The sequence below is a fragment of the Mya arenaria genome, chromosome 8, assembly GCF_026914265.1.
Source record: "Mya arenaria isolate MELC-2E11 chromosome 8, ASM2691426v1".
NCBI lineage: Eukaryota > Metazoa > Mollusca > Bivalvia > Myida > Myidae > Mya > Mya arenaria.
In genome coordinates, this window is record NC_069129.1 from 64,843,837 (window position 1) to 64,858,740 (window position 14,904).

Genomic DNA, 14,904 nt, shown 5'->3' on the forward strand with positions numbered 1-14,904 from the left:
ATATACAAAGCAGACATGTACCAACTGTAATCGATATTCACTCACGATTATAGACAATATGTAACATATTAGGTTGTTAATTAAGTTACTGCATTCCTATATTTAATATATACGACAGGGAAAAGGCGGGAATTAAATTGTAACATGAAAAAAGTTTGATAAAGTACATAAACACAGTTCCATCGCTTTGTTAAGAACGCATACTTTTTTACACCACCATCAAGTTTCCCTCACATTGCATTGCGCAATAATTGATCGGTGTCCATTCGTAATAGTCATGTTTTGGACTTATTTTTGACGACACCAATACCTTCGCCATCCATCTCTTTTAAGAATTTCCTAAATCAGCGCCTAATAACAGTTCTCACTAAATTTCGTAGAGGTTCTCGCAGCTTGAGACTTTCTGTTTCATACCGAACACGCCCCGGAGTGCAGTCTTTAGGGTTCCTGTGAGGCCCTTCTGCTTGAGCTTCTTGACCGGCTGCGTGGCCAACTGTGCGGCAAACTGTCCGCACTGCAGGAGCCGGATCTGGGATAGAACGCCTGCCAACAGCTCGTCCACGTTGTGATTCAGGGCCGCCGATGTCTCGATGTACTTGCAGTTGTAGGAGTTCGCCAAGTTCTTACCCTCTGTAGAAAAAAGAAACGATAATGTAACCTTCTGGATCAAAATTCAGTACATGTCAACCTACTTTATTCCAATATCCATCACGTTTAGTCGGCTAACATTGACAACAAAGCAAAAGAAAAAGACCTACACAATTGTTATTAAAAGCTTGTGCATAACAAGACAGCAACACATACACGAAAACCATTGCAACCACGTTTAAACATTGGATTCATCTGCTCTTATCGTTGTTTGTTAATTATGTTTGTGACTTTTCTTTTAATTAATTTAATTAAATGTTGAAAACACTTTGCTGTTATTTTGCCCTGTCGATGAAACTATCAGTTAAACGTATACGGAGGCCGAACGTGAATGCTATTGTAACAGTTAAACAAATATAATTTAATTCAATTTTTTAGAGAAATCGTACAAATCTTTATTAGGCAGAAGTCCAGATCATATCATACACCAGTTGATTGTTAGATTTTCTGCATTCACTTTGAGACCATCTTGATAAATATAAACTATTTTGTAAGATCAAACCCGATACTACGTAGTATGTATTGGGGGAATGTGTGTGTGTGTGAGTGTGTGTGTGTGTGCGCGCGCCTGCGTGTGTGCGTGTGTGTGTGTGTGTGTGTGTGTGTGTGTGTGCGTGCGCCTGCGTGCGTGCGTGCGTGCGTGCGTGTGAGAGTGTGTGTGTGTGTGTGTGTGTGTGTGTGTGTGTGTGTGTGTGTGTGTGTGGCGAACGGACAAGGCTGTCAACTGTTGTACTTATCTTTCTATTCAATGAACGGGACATTACAAAAAAATGTCAGAGGGACAAACAAACACGTAATTCATACACTTTACGTGAATGGATGAATAAATGTTATCAAAACTATTTGATTTAGGTCAGTTGACTAGGTGATCGCGATCTTTTTATAGTAGCTGATATAAAAGTAAAAAGGTACTCGAGTGTTTGTTTTCCTTTCGATGTGGGGGGAGGGGGTTGATATAGGACCATTTGTTAATGTAATTTGATCCCGTTTGACTTTTGTAAATAGAGTTAAAATTTAATTTATTTTTTATAAACATACCTAGTTTTTTATTAAATATATATGCACTATGTTGTTTGTGGAATTTCGTGCTGTTGTTCCATATTTCTAGTTTGTGATTTTTTGTTTTTGACTTCTATGTCTTTGACGTTTACCCTATGCTATTAAACGGGGTTTATGTTTAAACTGTTGGCAATTGAGCTAGTTTCTGTTGTTTTATCACAGAAACATTTAACTGAAGGTCCTCTTTTGATTGTCCACTTTTAAAAAAGAAATGGCCGCTTAAAGTTCGTGAACATACAATATATTCAGCGTACCGTCCTGGGAAACCTGGCGTTTCCTAGCGAGGTCCACCTTGTTGGCGACAATCATGACCGGCTTGCCACGTCCCGTCTCTTCGCGTAGTCGTCTTAGTGCAACCTGGGCAGACCGGAAGGAGCCTCGGTCCGCGCATGAGTACACGAGCATGAAGGCGTCAACTTCCTTTTCGCTGCCCGCGTCATTCAGGTTAGCCTGAAAAAGGGAACGTTATTTTGGTTATGTGATTCGTGCATTATTTGCTTTAGTGTGTCGCAGGGTCTTCCAATGCCCGTCTATGATTCGTAACATGAAGTATATCAACTCAAAAAGGTAGCTTAAAAAATATTTATATGAACATAAAAGAACGATTTCTGAAACGGAGTAATATTGCCAAACTTCAGGAGCTCTTACTCATTCTGCGCCAGAACGGGATATAAGTTCGATAACCTACAAATAAAATGAGTCACATACTTTGTTTCAAACACAAAACGCCTACTAAGTACAAATTCGAAAAATCGAAATACTATTAACGTAATAATTTCTTTACGGGAAATCGAAGCATTACCTAACGTTTTTTTACCTAGGGCTGACAAGTGAGCAGGATTGAAATAATCTGATTAAATATTATATCGTATATTGTGTCCAATATGTGACATTGCAAGTTAAAAGTTTACAACAAGAGCGACCAATGATCTACTTTTCTCGCCTTTATACCCCCCCACCCACTCTAAATGGTTTGATTGGTTTATATTTTAAACGGAGAGGTAACAAAAGGGGGTATCTTGAAAACATAACTAAGCAAAAAACTTGTTTGGTGGATGAAATGTGTTATTTTATGTACCAAGTTCATAGTTTCAATAATACTATGTACCTCTCAAAATTGGAGTAACACATCTGATCTGGTGTAAAGCTCAAAATCTGTGTCATACAACTTCATTCATCGAATGGCTTTCATTTCATTGATGAGGTAAATGTATTCATATATCAAACAATTGCGCCTGTAAAAAATCCTAACAATTATGCCATAAAACTTGAATTATGCTGATACTGAAAAATGTTCAGAAGTAACCAATGGCACTGCAATGCTTATATACGTAATCAAACTCGGAACTGTTTTTCATTTATCACGAATAAAGACAACCATAATAAGAATTACTTATTATAAAAAATATTATTGCTATTATTATGCCGCTCTCTTTAAAGCCACCTTTATTGCACAAAATGTTACTTTTGAATTGATAGCAAATTAGATATATGTTTTACTTTACTACAATATTAAAAAACGATTTGGTCGTACATGTGTGTACATATATATAGATTCATTTTTAGATTACAACTATCAAATACAATTTTTGTTTTGAAAAGAGTTTAATTCACTTAATTTAAATAACATATGTAATACACATCAGATACAGAATTTTTAATCAGTCTGTAAGTATGTAGCTAACAAATTTAAACCAAGTACAGATCGAAAATTGATTAACTCTTAAGTAAATGTAAATAAATACTGTAAGCGATATTTGTCTAGTGTATTGTCTAACGAACTTATCAAAATAAATGAATACGATAAATATAGTTATATATATTAAAATCGATAGTAATGAGACGAGGCAAAATTATTATGTTTATTTATCGAAACATGGACTCTAGAGCATCTTCGGTGAATTGCGAGATTCGTCAGAGCATCAACTGTGGCAATTTCTTCTATAAATTCAGTTAGTAACTACATTTTTGAGCGCACCCCTCGAAATATAAATTCAAATCATTTGATATATTCACTGAATACGGCATAAAATGCTTATGAATTATACCGTCATAGAAACACACGCGATATCAAGATCCAAAAGAAAGCGAAATGGTCGTTCTTTTTTGTTGTAATTGTTATTAATTTCATCTCAATATTTCTTCAGTTTTTATAAAAATTGAAAAACATCGGATACAGTTTTACTTAAAATAATTCACTATCAGGTATATGACAGGGGACGTATTATTACTTTCTTGGTTTCGACTTTTCTGCACTGGCGGTGCAACAAGTTCGGTATTTCGTAAATTTTGACATGATTTAACATTTAAGATAAATAATACGACAATTGATACACATTTTAAATAACTCTTACAGAAAATAGGTAATCAGTATTTGAACTCTCTGCATAAATCTGTGTATTAGACGAGTTGTGACAGATCTCGATAATAAACTGAATGGAAGGGGAAGTCAATGTGACTTTTCCTTAACATTTCTGTTGTAATTCGTAACTATATTCTTATCGAGTTCTATGTGTTTATTCAAATCAAGAATCCCTTCTCGTTTTGTTTTTTTAAACTATGCATATCAGATGAAATGATTTTGGTTGAGTTAATGACTTGCGTGATTCACGCTTGCATGTCTATGCACCTTATTTCAATCAGACAAGACTAAGTTACGGTTATTTTCTCTGCCGAATGTAATTTGAATAAGTAAATCATTTGGGTTTTATATTTGCCTTGTAACCTCTTGTTAAGAACAATGATTACGCTGCATGAGAGATAAAATTCTTTAAGCAAAATGCCTATCTCAATCTTGACCAATATCTCAAGAAAAAGAACGTTATATTGAATTAACTTTCAACGTCGTTATTCCACAGCGAACCCTATTTGATAATATTTTAGACTTTATTTGATTGATTACTTTGGTTTTAGTTGGTTTGTATCCATTGACGTAAGTTGAATATTTTCTTCTTTCGTTTGACTAGTTTTAGAGCTGAACAATAACAATTTGGTCAGAAACCTGTCCCAACATAGCGTCTAAGGTAAATTAATAACAAAATTGAATTACGGTAGATACTATTATTTAACAATCGATACTTATCATTAATACAATAATCAATTATTATGATAAACTATAGAAATGTTTGACGATGTTGTTAAGAGAATAACTTTGAAATACAAATGATTCGCCCTAATATCCAAATCAAATCAGCGCGCACAAGGCTAGGACACAATTTAGCGACATCATTTCCGAAATATTTACACCTCGATTTCCATTCCTTAAATGAACTGCCTTTCGGCAATTGCGTTCATCAATCGATGAACGCAGCATCTTCGGATATTTTCGGATCGCAATTCATCGCATAACAATATACATGAAAACTATTGATCTTGATATTGTTTGTATTGTGTCAGCAGGTCCCGTAAAACATAAATCAACATTTTTAAAAGTGTTAATTTATTATATTTTAAGTGTACTGTTGCTATAAGTGTTTCAATTTTACGTTTTAAAGTGATTTCAAGTGGTTGATCTTTTCCCGCGTTATTGTGACGTCATTTGAAAAAATGTTACCGGTTACAGTCGGGTCGTTCTATTTACAGAAAGGGTAAGAACGGATAACTGAAAGGTTTTCTTAAATGAAATGAAGTGTTTTTTTAACAATTCTTGAATGAAATAATGAACTTCGGACTCCACACACATTGACCAACCCAATTGCGTTCATACCCCGATAATGACATCAACACCGCAATTCATTCCTTAAATGATTCACGTTCGCATACAATATGGTGCGCCTTTTTTTCAAAACAAATACCATCAACTGTCGTTCTAAACCATTATTTAAGATATAATAAAAAGAAAATTCGTTTGTTTCAGTAATAGATTGCAAAATTTTTCGCCTTCTACACACAAAAGTACGCTACTAGTGGAATACAGCTTTTGGTGTTCATTCGATAAAATATATTTCTAATATTACTTATCCTCTATGTATTTTGTTCCAATATATCCAGCGTGATTATTATCTTTGATCCGTAACTAATGTGTAATAATGCCTTCATATGTTTTTTATAACTTATGCAAGCGTTGAATGCATTAGCAAAGCCTCGTCTAAGCAAAGCAAACATGGCACATGACGCGGAAATTTGCCAACGACAACTTCAAGTCAATCAGTTTACCATAGCGTTTACATTATTCTACATATACTTCCTCGTTGGTTCCAAGAAAGTTTATTTTTTTTAAACAAACTGTTTCCATGGTAAAGTATCGAGTTTTATATCAGTGACGCGTGGTGGTGGCTGTTATGATCGCCCGTTAAGGCAACGTTGATACTCAATACTTTATTGCTTCGGAGAAAACCGCGCTCAGAAATACAACTGAATATTACGCAGGCTGAATTAAAGGTTGCAAATGCCAGTACATTCGATTTTCCTTTGACATTTCAAAATTCTTTTAAATTAAACTTGGTTTACATTGAAATTAATTAATTGAATATACAACTGAAATGAATATACATGGTGCTCTATTGAAATATCTAGATGTGCCAATATTTATAGATTGTTCTGAAAATATTATGAAGAATAAACTTTTTTTAATTCTGTTTTCTTAATGGAAGCCGATGTAGATGCAAGGTTTGACTTTCATTATATTTTCAAGCGTTCAGTGTTTACACGAAATAAGCCAAATTCATTCATCAGAAATCGTGTCATTTAGATCGTTAAAAGCATTTAAAACCATGTAATCAAAGCTTCACTAAAATATTTTTTGACAAAAGAATTAGGCCTTAAGAGTGTCATTTGTGTAGTAGTGAATTTAGTGTAAGTCTTTTCGGATGCTCAAAACAATGATATCCCGTTAGAGACTTTCAATGGCGTGACGCAGTCAAGACTTAACAACATGAAGACTAAATGTCCCTCGAACAGCACACTGGGGGCTCGTTGGTCAGAGTTTCAATGCCTGCCCCCGCTTTCATGATTTTTAGAGCAGTTTGATCTACTTTGAGCTTTGGTATTTGGACGCCATTAATCGTCAAAGAGTGAGAGCCATTTATCTTCCACGATGAAGCTATTTCTCCCTGGCAAAGATGCGCTATTATCTTCTTATTTGTTACACGAAATAATTCAATGACTCAGCATTATATGTTTCCTTTAAAAAATGCAAGCTTTTGCAAGGGAAGAAGTATTGCGATACAAACCTTAATAGACATTTCAAATTTATGTAGTAAAATCAGAAAAGTTTTATCAATCTCACTTAATATTGGATTATAAGGTAAATCGGTGAAAGGCAATGACGTTGGCTATATGAAAATGGATAAAAAGAAAGCTGGCAATAGCAATATTACATCATGCACACAAAACTAAATGCTTCTGTCAGATTAACTATCTGGAAATTAGTTGTAGGCGTTGCTTCTTATTTGATTTTTTTTTATTTACTTCCAATCCTTGTTTCAAGCGGATATCTGTTTATGCCACCTGTAGCACTGTAAATGTTACTCAGAAAAGCCGTTACCATAGTTTCAACATATCTGACGAGCTGACTTACAGATGAATGAATCACTTGACGTATTGGAAATTGATACTGACTAATGAAGAATGTGTCAAGAAACGACACTGAGGTTGTTTGTTGCCATGTTTAGCCTGCCAAATGATCATTTGTTCTTGATTGTTCAACACCGGGATTTGATTATTTCGATATGTAAGACGTATCGTATATCAACAAGACAAACTAGTATTCTTTTTACTTGCGCGCTTGAGCGGTATTCGGTATTCGAAATTCAAAATTCAGTAAGTCAATGTTATTTATTCTGAAGCATCAGACAATATGGAACTACATTGTGGAGACATGTATCCTCACTACATGTTTTAATTCGACACCTTTACATTGACAGTCAATGACACTATCATAATGAATCTAGCAAATTCTTTTACCGATATAGCAAGTTTTAATGGCGTCACTTTCCCTAAAGGCTCAATTTGAACGAAGAATGGTACATCAAATAAAAAGCAGTGCGCGATTCAGCTGGAAATCTGAAAATCATGATTAATTGAATTATAACATACTTATACTACTAAAACAGTGTGTGTGTGGGGGGGGGTCGGGCCCTTATTCGGCCATATTCCCCTCCTAAACGAATAGTTTTCCCCTACTAAGGTAAAAAAAACACACCTTTTAATAGATTTTTCTGAGGACCGTACACCCCTATAGCCATTAAGCAAAAATATTAAATAAGTGCCATTCATGAAAATTTCGATAATAATTTGTGTTGAATACAGGTTTAAAAACACGTTGAACATTAAATGAACCATGTTAGTAATTTACCCTTTTTGCCAACGTAATGTTCATTTCCACTATAAAAGGGATCGGCAACCATTCCATCAGAAGTTGAGAAACATACTGTAAAGATTGCATACACATAACATGCAAAAAAAAAAAATACATCGCTTCATGTACATACCAGGCTGTTTTCCTCGATAAGCTCGAGCACAGATTCTTCCTGATTCAGGATCACCGAGACGCTTGTCCTCTGCTCAACAGCGTCTGTAAACAGAAATATGACGGTTGAGGGAAAGGATTGTAAGAACTTATCACAATATTGGCAAGGTCGAAGTTGCTTTCGAGTACGTAATCTAATTTCACATTGAAATCTAATCATCTGTGATTTTTACCGCAGCCACAAATACTATTAATGCAAAGTACTATTCCGTAGTATTTGGAAACAACATGTCACATGTAAAACATTTAAAATCTAACAAAGAGTATAAATCTTCTTTTTATAAACAGAAGTAAACTTGAGATAGTGGTTTATAACTACTCAATTAATTGTATTTTAGCAACGGTCTCATAGTGTGTCCTCATAGCGTCAAGTCCTTATTTAGACGCATTGTGCAGAGGTGAAACGTGGGAAAGTATGTCGTTCATTGAATAAAAGTCTAGATAAATATTACAAGTAATGACATTAATGATTTTCAACGTGTTCATCTTGAATGAAAAACAAGTTGTGGAAACTTGATTTTGTCTAACTAGCGGGGTTTTTTCCTGCTATATAATTATTGTTTACAATCACCATAGAAATAGATAAAATATGTTTCATTGTCATCGGGTTGTATTGCTTAAGTAATAGATAAAAATAGTTTGGGATGACAAAAATAAAGAAAGAAAATGAATTTCAATAGCATACGGTATACACAAATGTATTTGTTGTTGCATTTTTGTGTAAGCCAATGACAATCAAGGAATTTTCAATATTTCTGTTTATTTATTTTCTCTAGATCGATTCTGACGAATGCACAAAAATAGTTTCAAAAAATTGTATTCCTCCTTCTGCTAATAGAGTTGGGATCTCTTATCATAGAAGTACTTGGGGTTTACCTATAAATTTATTATTATTTGTTATATTGTTAAGTTTCCTCAAGTTAATGCATGCTTTGAAAAGATTAACCTTTTGCGTTTTTTCTTTATTTAGGATTGTTGGGATGAGAAAGAGGTTTGTGCACTTTAGATGGTTTAAACCCCCAGTACATTTTACTGACCGTTCCAAGACGGTACCTAACAATCCTTGATAAACATACCTATTTTTCATATATATAGTATGTATGCAATGTGCTGTTTGTGGAGTTTCGTGCTGTTTTTCCATGTTTCTTGTTTGTGATTTTTTGTTTTTGTGTTCGATGTCTTTGGCGTTTACCCAGTGCCATTAAAGCGGGTTTATGTTTAAACGTTTTGCTACTGAGTTGTTTCTGTAGTTGTTCGCATAAATATTCATAGATTATTTTTCAATCAATCTATTAACCCATCAAGGCTTACATGTTCAACAAGTGTCAGTAGTATAAGGTAGCACACACAGAGTGGCCAATGCTAATTGAGGTCTAAAGAAGCTCATTTCTAACATTTGGTATAACTTGTTGAGTTAAATCTTTACACGTAACTGACATCTATTATTTCAAATTAAGTTTCAATATTATTACGTTTTATTTACTTGTTCGTAAAACGATTGTACTGTATTGATTAGGGTGTTTAATGATTTTAAAATGTAAAAAATCGTAACGCTATTTCAGAAATTGTGCCGTACTGTAGTGTGTTGTGCTGTGCCCTGTACCTGATGACATTTAATTTGGAAGTGGGAGCGGGCTTAAACTTCAAAACAGTGAAATGTATCAGATTATTATTTCACATACACAAATGAATCCTTTTTGTTGTTCTGAAATGCATGAACATACCGAAGGCATACCAGAAAACAATTTAAAACAAATGCACGCACCTGTTTGAACGTCGCTGGCTCCCAAAAACTCTGAGGTGGTAAATTGACTCACAATGGCGCTCTTTCCGACTCCAGACCCCCCTATTACGAGCACCTTGTACTCGGACGGACACTCGTCCAGAACTGACTCTTGTGAACTGTCTAGACCGAACCCCGCCGCCAACCCGAGTCGGCGGCACTCCCGCGCAGTGATGCAGCTTGTCCGTCGTACAGGCGTGCAATAGGTGGATGCAAATGAACTGTTCCGACGCTTCTGGTCCTCCGTATAGACACTATCCCGACGACCGTAGCTTCCGCAAACACTAGAAATTGAAATAGAACTAAGACGGCGGTAACTAGTAGTTGAGCATCCGCTATCACGCCGGCTGTCCTTACACAAGTCTCCTTTGTTTACTAGGCCCTTCATTGTCGTGCTGAACTGCCTGATCCGGCCACTATCTTGCTCCAACTCCTCGGGGATACAGTCTGAATTCTGAATAATGTCTGCTAGTGATGTGTCGTAGTCTGCATGGGGAAAGGCTTTGGTGGGTAAGGTTATGGCGATAGAGGGCAAACTTTTACTTCTACTTCTTTGAGGTCGTTTTTCACCTTTCTTTCGTATAGACCGTGTGTATGTTAGTCCTTTCCGTTCTAAAACTACCTTTGGCCTTACTGATTTATCTTCCATCGCGTATTTGTCTGATAAACGACACAGTTCTGCCAATTCCATGCCACGTATTGCCCTTTCTAAGAAATTCAATTAAGTTGTTGTAATTATATTACCAAACACGCTCTTTGCTGAGAAGTTTAATGCGTATACAGCGGATCAAACACTGATTCAATCTCAGGCTCATGCCTTTTATATAGTGCGCCATCGATTGTAGACTACAGCACAAAGGCTGCTATATTAGGCAGCACTACAGCAGTGTCGCCACCTGTTGGTATAGTAGGAACTGCCATAGCGGGTCCTGCGTCGCAAAAGAATATCAAAAGATAATCGATTATCTCCTTTAAATATTGGAGCTCAGAGGAGGTCTCTTTACTGCCGTATATGGCATGCGGTGATTTAAGTGAACGTCGGATCATGCCTGTGACTAGTTATGATTAACGTAGATGTTTACTCACACATTAGTCAGCTATTGTTTCTAAATCAATTACCCTAAAGCGTACACTCAGTGGACGCGTAGGCATTCTGAGCCTAATTTTCTACTTAATTTTGGCAGTTATTTTCCTTCTAAGGTTTCTGTCCAGACATTAATGGACTTTCTTTTCCTGATAGGGTTAGCCAATAATACCTACATGCGGAGTTTACCATAAAATATGTCGGCACATTTACGACTTTTAAAATTTGTTTATTAACCGCGTAAACCAGGATTTTCTTCGCGGGTGACCGGTGGGCAAATATTTGTCAGGATATTGCCGCGACATTTGCCGGACAAGTTGTTTGATATATCCCCAGCTGTCGTCATTCTATGGCTTCTATAATTACCACATTCAATTTACAGAACACGAAACGGGTTAAAACAGCGAGGTTCACTTAGCGAAATAAGAGTATTTACCTGTTTAAATGATTCGTTTATTAATGAAGTCAGTGTGCCATATCCTATCATGCGTTGCCCTTATATCAATATTTGGTTACGGAAGACAGTCAATAGTAAAAAGCGCACGTTGAAATGTGTTACTATAAATCACACCAAATGCATCAAAGGATCACACTCTTTTTACAGCATTCGTTTTCAAAATTGTATAAGGGCACAATTTAGTTTGATTTAAAAATACCAAAAGAAGCCTTTTATTATGTTTAAAGCTTATTTGACGTTATTGATCAAAACAAAAAATGCAAAAAAGATTTTTGTACAGATAAAGAATTTTAGTCTTGATGATTTTTTTTTAATTAATAGCTACGTGGACACAAATTCCACAGTTAAAACGCCTTTAAAGATCGGTTATATTTTTTACCCGTACACAAATCGTGTTTTTTGGTGTTACATTTTTAACATTAAAATCAAATGAGTTAAACATAATAATGCATTAAAATTTAAGAAAAAATGGCTTCAACCTGTATTGTACTCCTCTAATGCATACATAAAAATGGAACTTTCTCTTACACACGTTCTCTTTCCCGCAGTGAAATTAGAAGCAAAATCAAGTGTTTGCCATGCGACGATATGTCAGAGAAAAACTAATATCGCACTGGTTACACTTCTCAGTTCTATTTTAATTATTTCTCGAATGATTTGATCAGTTCTGTTGTCTCAAATCCCTTCTATTTATGCCTCGTTTCTTCCTTATATAGATCACTTGATGGTTAATTAAAAACGTTACATTTATGCTCAAGGTACAACCCCCCCCCCCCCCCCCCCACCAGGGAAATACAAGTACAAAGTACTTATTGGTAACAAAAGGTCTTCTTATTGTGTCTTTGTTGAAACTTTTATTCATCAACACTGTTTTTATCCACCTTGTCAACATGAACCGTGATTAATTTGAAGGTGTATTATTACAATTACATGTTGTGAAAACAATAATCATCATGCACTTTAGTATTATATTACCAGGGAACACAACTGGAAGTATCACACAGGAAAGCGTAATCAAACTCTATTGTTCACCTTTATGTGCAATATTATCTCTGACTAGACAGTTATGAAAATTGAACTTGTGAATGTCGTCATCAAAAATAGGATTAATCTTGACGTATTCTTTATTTAAGGATTGATCGCATGTTTTCTTGTTTTTTTTTTGCTGTATGACGCATCAGCGCACGCGAGCAAATTCCATGAAGCGCGCTAGCGAAAAAAGATCAATACATGTTTTTACATTTTAAACAAGAATTCAGTACGATTCAAATAAGGAGTACCTTCTGAAATTAAGTATTTGTTTGTCATGAAATGTACCCGACAACATACGTTTATAGCTAATATTAGAAATGTCGTATATCATTGGTATAATGGCGTTTCGCTAATCGAACCAGAGCGCAATATTAACATAAATGAGTTATAATTCCTTACGTGTTATACAATATGAATGTCAAGTTTTATCTTAACAAATGACTAGGCAAATTTAAATACTAGTATATCGGTATAACTTATATACTCAATGCTTCGATAAAACTTATCATTGAATCCATTAATGCTTGTGTCATTAAGTTCAGTTAGTGTTATTACTTATTAGCATCTTATAGTCCATTAAGAAGGTGTTAAATGTATCAGTATTTACGATGCCTTGAGTTCAGTTTAGGTTTACTGTCGCTTACGTTAGCTTACTTTTAAAACTGTTCTGTCTTGTAAGCCTATTGTATCGTAGCGCATACACTGCAAGCGGGGACTTACATTGCAAACATTAGCCGCAAGCACCTATACTTAACGCAGCAAAGCTGCTCTAGCCTCATTTCAGAGCAAGACTAGTTTGACTGAGTATTCTTATTTCTTAGACTCAACAAGTTAAAGCAATTATATTTATATTGGTGTTGTTGAGTTTCAGTTTATAGGCAATATCAGCAAATACATGCTGCTAGCCAAATTTTACATCAAATTTCATAAAGATGGCCACAAAAAAAGCGAAGTGAAAAAAAAAAAAAACGAGAAAAACATCAACATACATACATAGGATAACTCTAATTTTAATCTATACATCATTAAATACACATAAAAACATATTAATACAATAAAAATGCTACTGGTTGTAACATTTAAACAAATCAAGAGACAGCGGCAAGAAGTACATCGTTTCGTTTGGACATAGCTTCGCTAGGTTCCTGATAGTCCTAATATTATTACTGGAAATGCTAGATGCAAATTTGGCAGTAGGTATAAACGATCTGCTTATGTTATATTTATTCCTTATGATCATATAATATTAAGGACAAATACATAAAGAGTAAAATTCTGATTCAACCACATTGAGTGTGCATAGCTTATATTTTCTATCTTCTCTAATAATGTTATTGTGTCTTTCGGTTTCAATTTCAAATGAATGGGTATTCAGTCTGAATCTTATTAAGGCAATTCGATGTTACTTGTCGATGATATCGATATATTTTTCAAATTTAAATTATTGTTTAAACTTTACATACTATTCTTATTTGCTCTGTGAATTCACAATTTCTATGTTCTGACTTTTCAATAACCAGGCAAAATTAGCTCTTGTCTTAAGAAAATGCATATCTTTGTTTTATAAACAATATTTAATCCCTATTTATGTGAATATTTTCTATACAACTTAGTTGTAATTGTAGGCTATGAGGATCGGTAGGATCGGTAGTAAATATGGCATTATCGGCCGCATACAATATTTACGGGTGAGGCTGTCTAAATTTTAACTGTTAAAGTTACTTTTAAAAGTTATAAAAGTTCGCTTGCGCTGGATTTTAGTTCAGTGTAGGCGTTCAAGACCAGGCATGCAGGCAGGCAACAGACATCAAATAAGCATATTCGGAGTTCGGGAGCAAGAACGTAGCCATTTCTACACAATTGCCGTTTTGCCCTTTCAAATAAATTAAAGTCTGTTTCGCATAATAGTTTCAATGGCACACCCATCAACACACAGGATTATCATATTGTAAGTTGTCAATAGACTCTCTCCCATCATTTACAAGTGTATTATACGTGCTTCGTAACTTAACACCAGGTCTTTGTGGATTGATTGATTTCATTATTTACTTTGAGATAAACTTGTCCGTCCTTTTCCCGACTCCTGACCTAGTCTATATACTCTGCTGTTAATTGATTTTACCTTCTCATTTAATACAAATACGGCGCCTTTCTCTGCGTTATTCAAGTATCACAACTAACAGGAATACCTATAACGTATATCAAACATCCGCTTGCTTCAAGTTCTTTTATTACAAACATCACTTTCACCTTCTCGTATGGTTCCGTCACCATCACCGGAAGCTCTCCTGATCGAAGACCGTTCAATTAAGCTTTACATTTAGCGTCTCTAACTGATTGCAATTAATGTGTTTTTGTCTGTAATCGCTCGA

At 35.1% G+C, this 14,904-nt stretch overlaps 1 protein-coding gene across 1 annotated transcript; it reads right to left on the reverse strand.

Annotated features, from left to right (window-relative positions):
* Positions 1-203: 203 nt before the first annotated feature.
* Positions 204-10,712, reverse strand: LOC128244842 (GTP-binding protein RAD-like). The gene is made up of 4 exons (XM_052962942.1): positions 9,942-10,712; positions 8,139-8,221; positions 1,962-2,157; positions 204-630 (listed from the first exon to the last, which is right to left on the reverse strand). Exons 1-4 carry the CDS (start codon positions 10,648-10,650, stop codon positions 368-370), a joined length of 1,251 nt encoding a protein of 416 aa, XP_052818902.1. The 5' UTR covers positions 10,651-10,712; the 3' UTR covers positions 204-367.
* Positions 10,713-14,904: the final 4,192 nt, after the last annotated feature.

Coding starts and splice junctions, on each gene's coding strand:
- LOC128244842 (XM_052962942.1), bottom strand. CDS start 10,650: ATGGAATTGGCAGAACTGTGTCGTTTATCAGACAAATACGCGATGGAA. Junction 8,222..9,941: donor AGCCAGCGACGTTCAAACAG/GTGCGTGCATTT, acceptor TTCTGTTTACAG/ACGCTGTTGAGCAGAGGACA. Junction 2,158..8,138: donor TTATCGAGGAAAACAGCCTG/GTATGTACATGA, acceptor TCCCTTTTTCAG/GCTAACCTGAATGACGCGGG.